Below are 14735 nucleotides of genomic sequence, written 5' to 3'. Positions count from 1 at the left end.
AATGAGCTTACATGTTCAACTGAAATACATTATCTTCCTATGTGTCTCAACTTTTCAGGCTCTCTGAAGAATTACCTGGGAGCTCTTAAATCTCTGGATGCCCAGGTGCCAACCCCAGATTGATCATGTCAAAATCACGTGGGTGGGAACTGGGCATCCAGGGGTTTAGGTCTGCAGGGCACGGGCGTGTTAAAACCACCTCAGTTGATGCAAACTCTGGATACTTCTAAGCATCATCTGATGGGATGGCTAAAAAAAGAGGCAAAGAAATTTAACACAGCTTTAGAAATAACTGGCATTCTTTGAAGTCTGACCACACGACTGCAATCTTGAATATCACTGTAAACACGGCGTTTACAGATGACTTTAAAAAGTAAGGCAGGACCATTCTCTACTTTTCCCCTGTGCCTAGAGCAGTTCTGAGTACATAGGAGGCACTCAATATTTGCACAATAAATGAATAATTAAGCAAAAAAGCTAATGCAGTATGAAAAGACAGCTGACAGAATGTGAGAAAATATTTGCAAATAATATATCTGATAAGGGTCTAGCACCCAAAATACATAAAAGAACTCCTACAACTCAACAACAATAAAAAACAAACAACCTGTTTCAAAAATTGGCAAAGGACTTGAATAGATATTTCTCCAAAGAAGAGCTACAAATGGCTGATAAACACATGAAAAGAGGCTCAACACCATTAGTCATTAGAAAAATGCATATCAAAACCGCTGTGTGATACCATTCACAACCATGAGAATGACTACTATTTAAAACACAGAAAATAAGGGATGGTGAGGATGTGGAGAAATTGAAACCCTTATGCATTGCTGGTGGGAATGTAAAATACTGCAGTTGCTATGAAAAAGAGTTTAGCAGTTCCTCAGAAAGTTAAAGAATTACCATATGATCCAGTAATTCTAGTTCTAGGTATATACCCCAAAGAACTGAAACCAGAGACTCAAACAGATACTCATGCACCAATGTTCGTAGCAGCATTATTCACAGTAGCCAAAAGGCGGAAACAACCCAGGTGTTGGTTGATAGGTGACTGGATAAATAGAATGCAGTATATACACACAACGTATTCAGTCTTTAAAAGGCATGAAATTCTGACACATATGCCAGGCGTGGTGGCTCATGCCTGCAATCCTAGCACCTTGGGAGGCCAAGGCGGGCAGATTTCCTGAGCTCCAGAGTTAGAGACCAGCCTAGGCAACATGATGAAACCCTGTCTCTACCAAAATACAAAAAAAAAAATAAATAAATAAAATTAGCCAGGCGTAGTGACATGTACCTGTAATCCCAGCTACTCAGGAAACTGAGGCATGAGAATAGCTTGAACCCGGGAGGCGGAGATTGTAGTGAGCAACACTGCACTCCAGCCTAGCAAGACTCTGTCTCCAAAAAAAAAAAAAAAAAAAAAAAGAAATAGATATTCTGACGCATACTACAACATGGATGAACCTTGAAAATATTATGCTAAGCGAAATAAGCCAGACACAAAAGGACAAATATTGTATGATGCCACTTACATGAGATTCCTAGAACAGGAAATTCAGAGACAGAAAGTAGAATAGAAGATATATCAGGCTGGGAGGAAAGGCAGGTGGAGAATTTTGTTTAATGGGCACAAAGCTTTTGTTTAGAATAATGAAAAGTTTCTGGAAATAGATAATGGCATGGTTATACAACATTGTGAATGTATTTACTGCCACTGAATTGTACAATTAAAATGGTTAAAATAGTATATTTTATGTTATATATTATTTTAGCACAGTTTTTTTTTAAAAGGTATATGAAGGTCATTTGGCAAAAATGAGTCAAAGATAGTGTTGTATAACAAAGAATTTAGATTCCAGCCGGGCGCGGTGGCTCACACCTGTAATCCCAATACTTTGGGAGGCCAAGGTGGGCAGATCACCTGAGGTCAGGAGTTTGAAGCCAGCCTGGCCAACATGGTGAAACCCCGTCTCTACTAAAAATACAAAAAAAATTAGCCGGGCGTGGTGGCGGGCAACTGTAATCCCAGTTACTCGGGAGGCTGAGGCAGGAGAATCGCTTGAACCTGGGAGGTGGAGGTTGCAGTGAGCTGAGATAGAGCCACTGCACACCAGCATGGGTGACAAAGCGATACTCAAAATACAAAAGAATTTGAATTCCAAGGTTTCAGTTACCCATGGTCAACGATGGTCCAAAAATACTAAATGAAAAATTCTGGACATAAACAGTCATAGGTTTTAAATTACATGCTGTTCTGAGTAGTGTGTTGAAATCTTGTGCCATCCTGCTCTGTCCTGCCTGGCAAAAAACACAGGATAAAAATATAGCAGTGGGCTGGGTGCAGTGGCTCACTCCTATAATCCCAGCACTTTGGGAGGCCAAGACGGGCAGATCACCTGAGGTCAGGAGTTCAAGACCAGCCTGACCAACATGGCGAAACCCCATCTCTAACAAAAATACAAAAATACAAAAATTAGCCAGGCATGGTGGTGGGCACCTGTAGTCCCAGCTACTCAGGAGGCTGGGGCAGGAGAATCACTTGAACCCAGGAAGGGGAGGCTGCAGTGAGCAGAGATTGCACCACTGCACTCCAGCCTGGACAATAGAGCAAGATTCTCTCTCAAAAACAAAATTATATATATATATATAGCAGTGATTGGATCACGAATCAAATCAGTTTACACTTGTATATCCCTTAGAGCAGTGCAGAGGACACACTAAACCTTACCCGAGAGTTATCTATTGCTATGATATGTTGTTAGCACAAAGCATAGTGCCAGCAACCACATGTTTATTAAGCATTTGTGGAAAAAAAGAAAAATAAGAATATAGTCACATTCACTTGCACTTGTCTGAAGGAACTCTAGAAGGATCCATTCGAAACTAATAAAACGAATCGATTATGAGCAGTGGAAATTGGTGGAAGGGGGTGTGACAAGAAAAGGAAGGAGACTTAACACTGTTATTAATTTTTTTCCAGCCTTACTGAGGTATAATTGACAAATGAAAATTCTTATTTAAGTTGTACAACATGATGTTTTGATACACATATACTGTGTGAAATGATTGCCACAATCAAGCTAATTAGCATATCCATCACCTCACGTGGTTACATGCACGCTCACATGTGCATGCATGGTGAGAACACTTAAGATCCACACTCTTAGCAAATTTCAAGTATACAATACATCGTTACTAACTACTAATCCATCTTATAACTCAAAGTTTATACCCTCAACCAACACCTCCTGAGCCCCGGTAACCACTATTCCACTGTTCCTCTGAATTCAACTTTCTTAGCTCCCACATACAAATGACATCTTGCAGTATTTGATTTTCTGTGTCTGGCTTATTTCACTTACAATAATGTCTTCCAGGTTCATCCATATTGTTACAAATGGCAGGATTTCTCCCTTTTTATGGCTGAATAACATTCTATTGTGTATTTACACACACAGCAGTCCTGTCTTATCCACAGTTTCACTTTCCAAGGTTTCCGTTACCCATGGTCAACCATGGTCCAAGAATATTAAATGAAAAACTCAAGACATAAACAATCCCTAAGTTTGAAATCGCATGCCAGTCTGCGTAGCATGATGAACTCTTGTGCCATCCTGCTCCGTCTTGCCTAGGACGTGAATCATCCCTCTGTCCAGCGTATCCACGCTGCAGACCACACCTGCCCATTAGTCACTCAGGAGCCACCGTCTCGGTTATCACATCAACCGTCATGATATGGTAGGACTTGTGTTAAAGTAACCCTTATTTTGTTTTTATTACAGTATATTGTTATAATTGGTTTCATTTTATTACTATGTTGTTAATCCCCTACTGTGCCTCATTTATAAATTAAACTCTATCAGGGCCGGGGGTGGTGGCTCATGCCTGTAATCCCAGCACTTTGGGAGGCCAAGGCAGGCGGATGATCTGATGTCGGGAGTTCGAGACTAGCCTGATCAACATGGAGAAACCCCATCTCTACTAAAAATACAAAATTAGCCAGGTGTGGTGGTGCATGCCTGTAATCTCAGCTACTCGGGAGGCTGAGGAGGAGAATAGCTTGAACCTGGGAGGTGGAGGTTGTGGTGAGCCAAGATTGCACCATTGCACTCCAGCCTGGGTGACAAGAGCAAAACTCCATCTCAAAAAAAAAAAAAAATTAAATTCTGTCATAGTTCTCTACGTATAACACAAAACAGTATATACAGGGTTCAGTACCACCCTTGGTTCCTGGCATCCACTGGGGGTCTTGGAACATATCCCCTGAGGTTGAGGGGGGCATTGTACCACTATCTCTGTATCTGTTCATCCACTGATGGACACTTAGTTTGTGTCTGTGTCTCAGCTGTTGTGAATAACGCTGCAATGAAATGGAGGTGCGAGACATCTCTTCCAGATAGTGAGTTCGTTTCCTTCTAATATATACCTAAAAGAGAGATTGCTGGATGATGTGGTAGCTCTAGTTTTGATTTTGTAGGAACTTCCCTACTGTTCTCCATGATGGCTATACCAATTTACATTCCCACCAACAGTGCAAAAGAGTTCTCTTTTCTCCACATCCTTGCCAACACTTGTCATCTTTCGACATTTCTAACGGGTGTGTGGTGGTATCTTCCTTGTGATTTTGATTTGCATTTTCCCGATGCGTAGTGATATTGAACACCTTATCATACCTGTTGCCATTTGTATGTCTTCTTCGGGAAAAATGCCTGTTCTGGTCCTTTGTTCATTTTGCTGTCAGGTTATTTGGCTTTTTTTTTTTTTTTTTTTTGAGGCGGAGTCGTGCTGTCACCAGGCTGGAGTGTGGTGGTGTGATCTCGGCTCACTGCAACCTCCACCTGCCGGGTTCAGGTAATTCTCCTGCCTCAGCCTCCGGAGTAGCTGGGACTACAGGCACGCACCACCACACCCAGCTAATTTTTATATTTTTTAGTAGAGACAGGGTTTCACCATGTTGGCCAGCATGGTCTCAATCTCTTGACCTCGTGATCCGAGCGCCTCGGCCTCCCAAAGTGCTGGGATTACAGGCATGAGCCACTGCGCCCGGCTGTTATTTGGATTTTTTGGTATTGAGTTGTATGAGTTCCTTATATATTTTGGATTTTAACTCCATATCGGGTATGTGGTTTATAATCTACTTTATATTTTTAATGTTTAAACCATGTGAAATAATTTTTAAAATAAAATAATAGAAAATCTGGCAAACCCCCAAAAAATAATTTCCAGTGAAACATCACATACTGTAGAGATTCAAGGAGTCAGTGCATATGGGAGTGAGGAAGAGAAGATTCTGGAAAACTGAGCTTGGTGGCTCAACCTGGGGCCCTGCAGGTGAGCCTTGGGCAACAGAGTGGCCACAAGCCCCAGGGGGTTACGGAGCACTGAAATGGGGCTGGCTCAAATGCAGCCACATTTAATATAGGGTAGAGTAGACACTGGATTCCAGAGTCAGCATGAGAAACAAAATGTAAAATACCTTATTAACAACGTTTAACATTGGTTACATGCTGAAATACTAATAATGTTTTAGATATATTGGCTTAAATAAAATGTAGTATTAAAATAGATTTCACCTCTATTTTTTCTTTTTTAATGTGTCTAATATAAACTTTTAAATTACAAATGTGATTCCTATTATATGTCTATGTACAGCACTGTTCTAGAAGGATAACACCAAACTGATAGCAATAGTTACCTAGGGATAGATTTAGAGGGAATGTGGTCAAAAAAGAATTTTCCTTTTTGTAATATGCAATTTTTTTTTTTTTTTACAAAAGTCAGGGGAGCCCAGTTAAGAGGCCCAGCTCTGTAGCAGAATGCCTGACCTTGAACAAGTCACTTCATCTCTCAGCACCTCAGTTTTCTTGCCTGTAAATTGGGATAATAAAAGTACCCACCACAGAGGGTTATACATAGATCGAAGGTGTTAACATCTAAAGCACAGAGATGCCTGACACAGACCTAATAAGCAGCTATATTATTAAATAACAAATCTTACTGAGTGTTAGCAGATTATTAGCCCAAGGAGAACATGTTCATGAATTGCTTCTATAATTAAGAAATAATAATAAATTGTGAAATACAGAGCACAAAGTTAGAAGACAGAGGGCACTGAAATCCCAGCTCTTTCCTTCCTAGCAAGATGACCTTGGCCAAGTCACTTTGCATCTCTGAGCCTCAATTTCCCCCATGTGTAAAATGGGGGCCAGCTAGCTCACAGAATGGTTAGGGGGATTCAGAAAGATCACACACAGAACACACTTGGTATCGGTAGAGGTTTGTAAAATGCTACTGGCTACATTCTCTCCATTATTATGAGGTATTTCTTATTGGTGCAATGACTTGATGCCATGAATCAGGGCTGCCAGGCCCACGGTGATTGGCAGCCCACCAATTTAAACCAGATTGGTGTATCTGGCTTAAATCCCAGAGTCCCCATGCTATGTAGCCTCGGCTGAGCCCCTGCCTGTCTCTGGATCTCAGTCTCCTCATCCAAAAACTGAGGATCCGGACTGGAGTACTTCTCAAGCTTTTTCTGGGAAACCCCTCTAGGCCCTCTAGATTCGGGGGCATAGTGCAGAGAGGTCCCCAGGACAGACATGTCTTTAAAGTCTTGGGTTTTACCTTTGAAATGCATCAGAGAGTTTTGCATCAGACTCTGATTCTTTGATATAAGAATGCCTTTTTCCTCAAAACAATGTTCAAATAAACAGCCCCCAAAATAATCCAGTAAAATAAATGTTCCAGACAGAAGCACTATGCTTAGCTTGGGGGCCTGTTTAACTGTCCCCTGCCCTACTGTGTGAGAAACACCAGACTCAATGGTGTAAGTGTCCTCAAAGGATTAACTTTCTTTTAAAATATATTTATACTTTAAAAGTGAAGGAAGAATAATGTATGTATACAGAAAAAAAAAGAAAAATAAAGAGTCTAAGAGTTCAAATCCACATATTGTAAAAAATTATTTTCTCTCCACCCCTTCTCAGCCTTCCCAAAGGCAAAAATCTATACATACTCCCACATTTTAAAAAATGGCCAGGTGTGGTGGCTTACACCTGTAATCCTAGCACTTTGGGAGGCTGAAGCAGGCAGATCACTTGAGGTCAGGAGTTCGAGACCAGCCTGGCCAACATGGCAAAACCCCATCTCTACTAAAAGTACAAAAACATTATCCAGGTGTGGTGGTGCATGCCTGTAATCCCAGCTACTCGGCAGACTGAGGCAGGAGAATTGCTTGAATCTGTATATATAGTGACATAGTATACCCTCTGCCTGCACCTTGCTCTTTGTGACAGTAGATTTCATTCACTACCAGTATGTCCCACTCTGTTTTAGATGCATAGATGGCCTTTAGATGAATGCATAATTTATTTAGTCAGCCCTTACTGATGGACTTTAAATTGTTTCTAGCATTTGCAATTAAAAGCAATGTGACAATGAATATGTTTGTGTACCTGTAGAAATGTGCAAGCATTTCTGTAGGATAAATTCCTAGAAGTGGAAGTACAGGATCAAAGGAATGTGCATTTTATTTTATGTTTCAGCAGGTTCTGCCAAAAGAGGCTGCAATGCTCCAAGCACCCCACAGCAAGGTTTGGGGGCTGCTTTGCCCATATGCCTTTGGTGCCAACTAAGATGAGAAATCACCGTCCCACATTGCCACCTGCTGCTCACACTGAGAAATGCATCCTTCCTATAGCCAGCCCAGGGCTGCTCCCAGAGTAATGGGGGTAGTTCCTCTGTGTCTAACCAGACTCCTCTGGAGCATCTGTATGGAGGAAATGGTAATGGAGAAACCCAATTTTTCCTGGGGAAGCAATCAGTGCTAGGATATGGCAGGTGCTTTATGCACAGGATTTTGCAGCCAGACAGACCAAGTTTCCACCTACCAGCTGCAGGTCTATGACAAGTGATCTCACCTCTCTGAGCCTCAGTTTCCTTATCTGCAATATGGATATGTTAATAACAACCTTCCAGCATGGATGGCAAGATTCGGTAAGATCAAATGAGTCCCTCTAAAAAGATAATTAAGGACACAAACAGCCGACTCATAAAGAAGAAATGCAAACGGCTACTGAAACACAAAAAGTACAAAAGTCAGCCAGGCCCAGTGGCACGTGCCTGTAGTCCCAGCTACTCGGGAGGCTGAGTTGGGAGGATCGCTTGAGCCTGGGAGGTCAAGGTTGCAGTGAGCGAGATCTCGCCACTGCACTCCAGTCTGGGCAACAGAGCGAGACCCTGTTTGAAAACAACAACAACAACAAAGAAAAAACCAAACACACACAGAGATGTTTCATCATAGTAGTAAGGGATATGCCATATAGAGTCAGATGTCCTTTTTTCCATCAGATTGGAAATTATTTAAAGGCTGATAACTGCATATTGGCAAGGTTGTAGCAACATGCAAATTAAAACAATAAGTTACCCACCTCTGCCCATCAGATTAGCAAACAAATGGAAAGACTGATGGCATCTGGTGGAACAGATTTCTTCCCTTTAGGTAGGTGGATGAATTGCTCTGTGGTTTTGGAAATGACGTGGCAGAAGCAGATAAAAATTCAATGTATAGGGCCTTTGACCTGGCAAAACCACTTCTAAGAAGTGGGTGGAGAGAAATGAAATCACCAGATGGTAGAATAGATACAAGTACAATGAAATGGTATAAAAGCAAAAAGAAAGACAGACAGAATATTGACATCTATCAGAGGGAAATGGCTAACTACTGAAACAGCCAAGTGAGGGCTAAAAAAATGTCTTGGTTTTTTGTGTTTGTTTTTGTTTTGAGACAGAGTCTCACTCTGTCGCCCGGGCTGCAGTGCAGTGGCGCTATCTTGGCTCACTGTAACCTCCATCTCCCAGGCTCAAGTGATCCTCCCACCTCAGCCTCCCAAGTAGCTGGGATTATAGGCGTGTGCCACCATGCCTGGCTAATTTTTTTGTATCTTTGGTAGAGATGGGGTTTCGCCATGTTGGCCAGGCTGGTCGTAAACTCGTGACCTCAAGTGATCTACCTGTCTCAGCCTCCCAAAGTGCTGGGATTATAGGCATGAGCCACTGTGCTTGGCCAGATGTCTTGTATTTTTAATGTCAATTTCATATCCTTCTACTTTGCTGGATTCATTTATTGCTGGAGTTATTTTATTATTGATTTTCTGGGGTTCTCTGGGTACAATATCAGATCATCTGCAAATAAGAATAGTTTTACTTCTTCTTTACCCATTCTGATGTCTATAATTGGTTTCTCTTGTTTAATTGCATCAGCTAGTATCTCTAAAAGTTGTTTATATCAACAGAGAAGAATGTACAGCTATATTGTTAGGTTGAAAACGGGTTGCAAATAATAGATACAATTTTTCTTTGTAAACACAGAGACACTGTAGATGTGTAGATGTGTATGTGTAGATGTGTAGATGTGCATTTATCTCTAGTTGTGAGAACATACAAAATACCGTGAAGGGATAATATCATCATGCTAACACTGGTTTCACAGGAAGCTGGGCTTGGAAGAAGGGGTATTATATTTTATACAACCTATAACTCTGAATTGTTAACCACAAGATTGTTTCTCTCATAATGTAAACAAAATCAATAATGCGTTAAAGTTTGGCTTTTAAAAATATATAAGCAAAAGGAAATGGGCGATGAAGTGTTTGAGCATTGACTATGACAAGGCTTAACCTCGTATCTGGCACATAGTAAGTGCTCAGTAAACAGTGCTTTTTCTTTTTCTTTTCTTTTTCTGTCGCCCAGGCTGGAGTGCAGTGGCACAATCTTGGCTCAGTGCAACCTCCGCCTGCAGGGTTCTAGCAATTCTCCTACCTCAGCTTCCTGGGTAGCTGAGATTACAGGTGCCCGCCACCACACCCAGCTAATTTTTTTGTATATTTAGTAGAGACAGTTTCGCCATGTTGGCCAGGCTGGTCTTGAACTCCTGACCTCAGGTGATCCACCTGCCACGGCCTCCCAAAGTGCTGGGATTACAGGCATGAGCCACTGCACCCGGCCACAATGCTTTTTCTTGTTACCTCAGCCAATTCTAACAGCTGCCCTCTAGGAAGATCTTGCTGTTCCTCCCATTTTACAGATGAGCTCACTGAGGCACAGAGAGAACACACAGATGCAGGGATGGGGAGCCGGTAAAGCTCTTCAAGCCCTCAGAGCCCAGACTCTGTCTTAGCCACTCCCCTCCACAGTCCCTCCAGAGAAAGGAACTGAGGCAAGTAGAAGTAACTTGCTCCAAGTCACCAGCAAGGAAGCAGCAGCGCAGGAATTCGAATCCAGGCCTGTGCTGCAAGTCTCTGAGCCCAGCACACACAGCACTTCCCAACCTTCTCAGGACACTTGTCAGACATGCAGTTTTCCAGGCTGTCCCCTGGAGATCTGGATTCCTACGACCTGGATGGGGCTGAGGGGCCTATGTTAGGAACAAGGGCCTGAGAGGATTCTGCTCATCAGGGAAGTTGGGGGCACATGGCCCAGGGAATGGCGCCGCCCAGTGGTTGCTACGGCCCCTGCACACAGAATCAGCCAGGACACTACCAACACTGAGTCTGCTCTGCAACCACAAAAACAGATGAGGTAGATTTCTATAAATCGATGTGGAAATACGGTACACAGGGAGTTGAGTGAAAGCTGTAAGTGGTAGAACAATTCTTCTAGTGTGATATATCTAAGTTATAAAAGTACAGGCCGGGCCATGTGTGGTGGCTCATGCCTGTAACCCCAACACTTTGGGAGGCTGAGGCGGGCAGATCTGTTGAGCTCAGGAGTTTAAGACCAGCCTGGCCAACATGGCAAAATGCCGTCTCTACTAAAAATACAAAAATTAGCCGGGTGTGGTGGTGCCTGTAATCCCAGCTACTCAGGAGGCTGAGGCAGGAGAATTGCTTGAACCTGGGAGGCAGAGGTTGCAGTGATCTGAGACTGTGCCACTGCACTCCAACCTGGACAACAGGGCGAGACTCCATCTCAAAAAAATAAAAATAAAAACAAAAACAAAACACAGGCCAACAGCTAAGTGAAATGCATGTGTGCACTGAAAGACACGTTCAAGAATGTTCACAACAACCTCTTCCTAACAGCTCCAAACTGGGGACTATTCAAATGTCTATCAACCAGGAATGTATAAACAAATTGTGGTATATTTATTTAATGAAATACTATACAGCAATAAAAAGAACAAGTTGTTGGCCAGGCACAGTGGCTCACGTCTGTAATCCCAACACTTTGGGAGGCCAAGGTGGGAGCCCAGGAGTTGGAGACCAGCCTGGGAAACATAGTGAGACCCCATCTCTACAAAAATATTTAAGAATTAGCCAGGCATAGTGGCACATGCCTGTAGTCCCAGCTACTCAAGAAGTTGAGGTGGAAGGATTGCTTGATCTCAGGAGATTGAGGCTGCAGTGAGCCAAGATTGCACCACTGCACTCCAGCCTGGGTGACAGAGTGAGACCCTGGTTCGGAAAAAAAAAAAAAAGGCATGGTGACTCACTCCCTGCCTTTGGGGGGCCAAGGCAGGAGGATTGCTTGAGCCCAGGAGTTCAAGACCAGTATAGGTAACATAGCAATACCCCATCTCAAAAAAATTGTTTTTAAGACAAAAATAAATAAATAAATAAAAACTGGATTGTTGATCCATATAACAACCTGGATGAAATAAACCAGACATAAAAGGGCATATACTGTGTGATTCCATTTCTAGGAAGTTGAAGAACAGGCAAAACCAATTGGAGGTAAAAGAAACCAGTATAGTGGCTACCTCGGGGGGTGAATACTGGCTGGGAAAGAGCATAAAAAGTTTAGATCTACCTCTCAGTGCATTTACTTATTTATTTATTTATTTATTTATTTATTTATTTATTTATTTAAGACAGAGTCTGGCTCTGTCACCTAGGTTGGAGTACAGTGGCATGATTGCAGCTCACTGCAACCTCCAACTCCTAGGTTCAAGCTATTCTCCTGCCTCAGCCTCCTGAGCAGCTGGGATTGCAGGTGTCTGCCACCATGCCTGGCTAATTTTTGTATTTTTAGTAGAGATGGGGTTTCACCATGTTGACCAGGCTGATCTCAAACTCCTGGCCCCAAGTGATCTGCCCACCTCGGCCTCCCAAAGTGCTGGGATTATAGGCGTGAGCCACCACACCTGACCTCTCAGTGCATTTAGATGTGTGTGCTTTCCTGTATATAAATTATACCTCAGTAAAAAACAAGAAGTTAAAAGCCTCAAAAATAAAAAACAATAAAAATAACACATAACTGTGTGTGTGTTTAGAGAAAGTGCTCCCAGGATGTACTCCAAGCTAGTGATGGTGGTTGCAGAGGGAAGTGGTGCGCTGAGGCTGGGGAGAAAGTGGAGTGCTCTTTCATTCTTCCCTCTCAATTATTCTATATGGCTTGAAGTTTTTGTAATCAGCACAAACTACTTGTAAAAACGTTTAAAGCAACTCAAACCTTAAAACAAAAAAAGGAACACACACATACACAGAGATTCTCAGGCCCTACTCCTAATGTGCTGAATCAGAATTTCCACCAGGAACCCAAGCTCTCCTCCAAGCCCTGGCTCCCCACCATTGCGCTCTTGCATACCCCCAGGGACGGGTTCTTACTGCCTCCCAGGGCATTGGATGTCCTTCCGCCTGTGTTGCCTCTGGTCCTCCACCTTGAGTTGGGCTCCCCCTCTGGGTCTTTCCATCCTCCCTATCACCCACTGGGGCCCCCACGGTGCTCACCTACTGACAGGGAGCCGCGGGCCAGTTTGGGGAGCAGCCGGTCGAGCTGGCGGAAGGTGTGGAAGACATCAGCTGAATGGACGCGGTCCTGGGCCTGGCTTTGATGGGTGCGTGGCAGCGCCTCGATTCCGTAAAGAGTCAGGTAGCCGGCTCTGAGGGCGGCAGACAGAGGGTCAGGGGTCCTCCTGGGACACTCACACATGGCCACAGCTACTCACAGAAGCTTCGTTCATACACCCAATGAGCACCTACTAATCCTACTGTGCACCAGAGACCATTCTGGGCACTGAACAGTCGGCAGTGAAAAAAACAAAAATCCCTGTCCTCAAGGAGCTGACCTCTCAGCACATGGAGACAGACAACGGACGAGAGGATGAGTAAAATGAGTCATGCGCCAGCTGGTGCCCCGCGGCACTGTCAGACACAAAGCTGGGTAGCAGGATGCGAGGGCGGGGGCTGCGATGTCAGGTGCCAGGTGAGGGAGGGGCTGGCATTAAGCTGACAGCTGAAGACTGAGAAGGAGCCAGCCGTGGGCAGAGCAGAGGGAGGGGTCGGAAGCAAAGCAAGCACCAGGTGTGATGTCCTAGGGCAGGAGGGAGCCCGGTGCTGGGGAGCAGAAAGGAGGCTGATGAGGCTGCAGCAGAGAGCTCGAGGGGACGGGGCTGAAGTGGGGGCACAGAGAAGGGGAGGAGATGCCTGCTCCCAGGGAGGGATTCAGGGAAGACTTCCTAGAGGAGGGAGGATCTGAGCTGAGATCTGCAGGATGATCAGGGGAAGCAGAAGAGGAACATGTTCAGGCAACAGGCACAGCCTGTGCAAAGGCCCAGAGCTGAGGGTGCAACCGTGCCTGGTGGGAGAGGTGCCAGGTGTGGCTGGTCCAGGCACTGGAGCTGGGGTGTGAGGCAGAGGGTGGCAGGGCCTGGGGCTGTCAGAGCTGGTCACGCAGGGCAGGGCATTTGCAACAGTGAGAAGGTTCTGCTTGACCTGAGGGGCTCTGGGAGGCCTGAGAAGGAGGTCAGGACCTGGTCAGGTGTGAAAAAGAGTAAGACACGGGAGCTAGCATGTACTCTCACTGAGGCACACTTACGCGCATGCACACACAGGACCACGCTCAGAGAACACGCCTTCACCTCCAGCCCCCTTTGGCTGCCCCAGGAGTCCAGCCCCAGCCCAGCCTGCTGACCTCAGTCCTGGGAGGGAAACTGCAGGTTTTCATTTTGTCCTCAAGGTGAGTAGGGCTGCGGCCTCAGCAGAGAGTTGCAAAAGAGAGACACAACCAAAGCCCCAGGGCCTTACCTTCTCACCCTCCCCTTGAGCTCCTGGGTCCCTGTGCAGACAAAGACCAGGGACCGGGATCTCTCAGGAGAGGGGTTTCCCCAGATGAAGAGAGAATAGAAGCAGGAATGAGGGTGGGTGGGGGCTGAGAGAGGCCTGCGTGGTCCGGGCTCTGTCCTTCACCTGCACAGTGGTGGCAGAAGTTGTAAAGGTGTAGCCCACACACTGGATTCAGTCCGCAAATGTGTTTTATCAAGGGAGCTCCTAAAAACCAACTAAACCTTCCTTCAGACATTTGGGGAAACTCACATAAAATCCGGATTTCCCACTCGTCTCATCTTGAAAAAGGAACCTGGCTGACCTGCGGTCCCCCCTGGAAACCTGGCAGGAGCAGAGTTGCAGCCGCCCCTTTTAGACAGACATGTGCTCGCCAGGCCACCGCGGTACTCCCAAGGCCCTGTGGTCTTGGTGACACTGCAGTTGACACTGGTCGTCATTTACCATCACACTTGCACTGTTGTTTTTTCCTAACTCAGAGAACCATTTCCCTGTACATATATTTCTACCAAAACAGGGAACGAAAAATAAACCAAAAAAGTAAACTGGCCAGGAGGGGTGGCTCACGACGGTAATCCTAGCACTTTGGGAGGCCGAGGCTGCTATACCACCTGAGGTCAGGAGTTCAAGACCAGCCTGGCCAACATGGTGAAACCCCCTCTCTACTAAAAA

At 44.7% G+C, this 14735-nt stretch overlaps 1 protein-coding gene across 2 annotated transcripts in view; it reads right to left on the bottom strand.

The window, feature by feature from the left end:
- Positions 1–14735, bottom strand: part of PTGIS (prostaglandin I2 synthase) — a 67503-nt gene that overhangs the window by 22028 nt on the left and 30740 nt on the right. For both annotated transcript variants that reach the window (XM_050807471.1, XM_050807472.1), the window contains exon 5: positions 12732–12883. In XM_050807471.1, the coding sequence (XP_050663428.1) occupies positions 12732–12883 (152 nt within the window). The remainder of the gene's footprint in view (positions 1–12731; positions 12884–14735) is intronic.

This window comes from Macaca thibetana, chromosome 10, assembly GCF_024542745.1.
Source record: "Macaca thibetana thibetana isolate TM-01 chromosome 10, ASM2454274v1, whole genome shotgun sequence".
Lineage (NCBI taxonomy): Eukaryota > Metazoa > Chordata > Mammalia > Primates > Cercopithecidae > Macaca > Macaca thibetana.
Note: the sequence above shows the minus strand (reverse complement) of the source record. Positions and strands in the feature narration are given on the sequence as shown.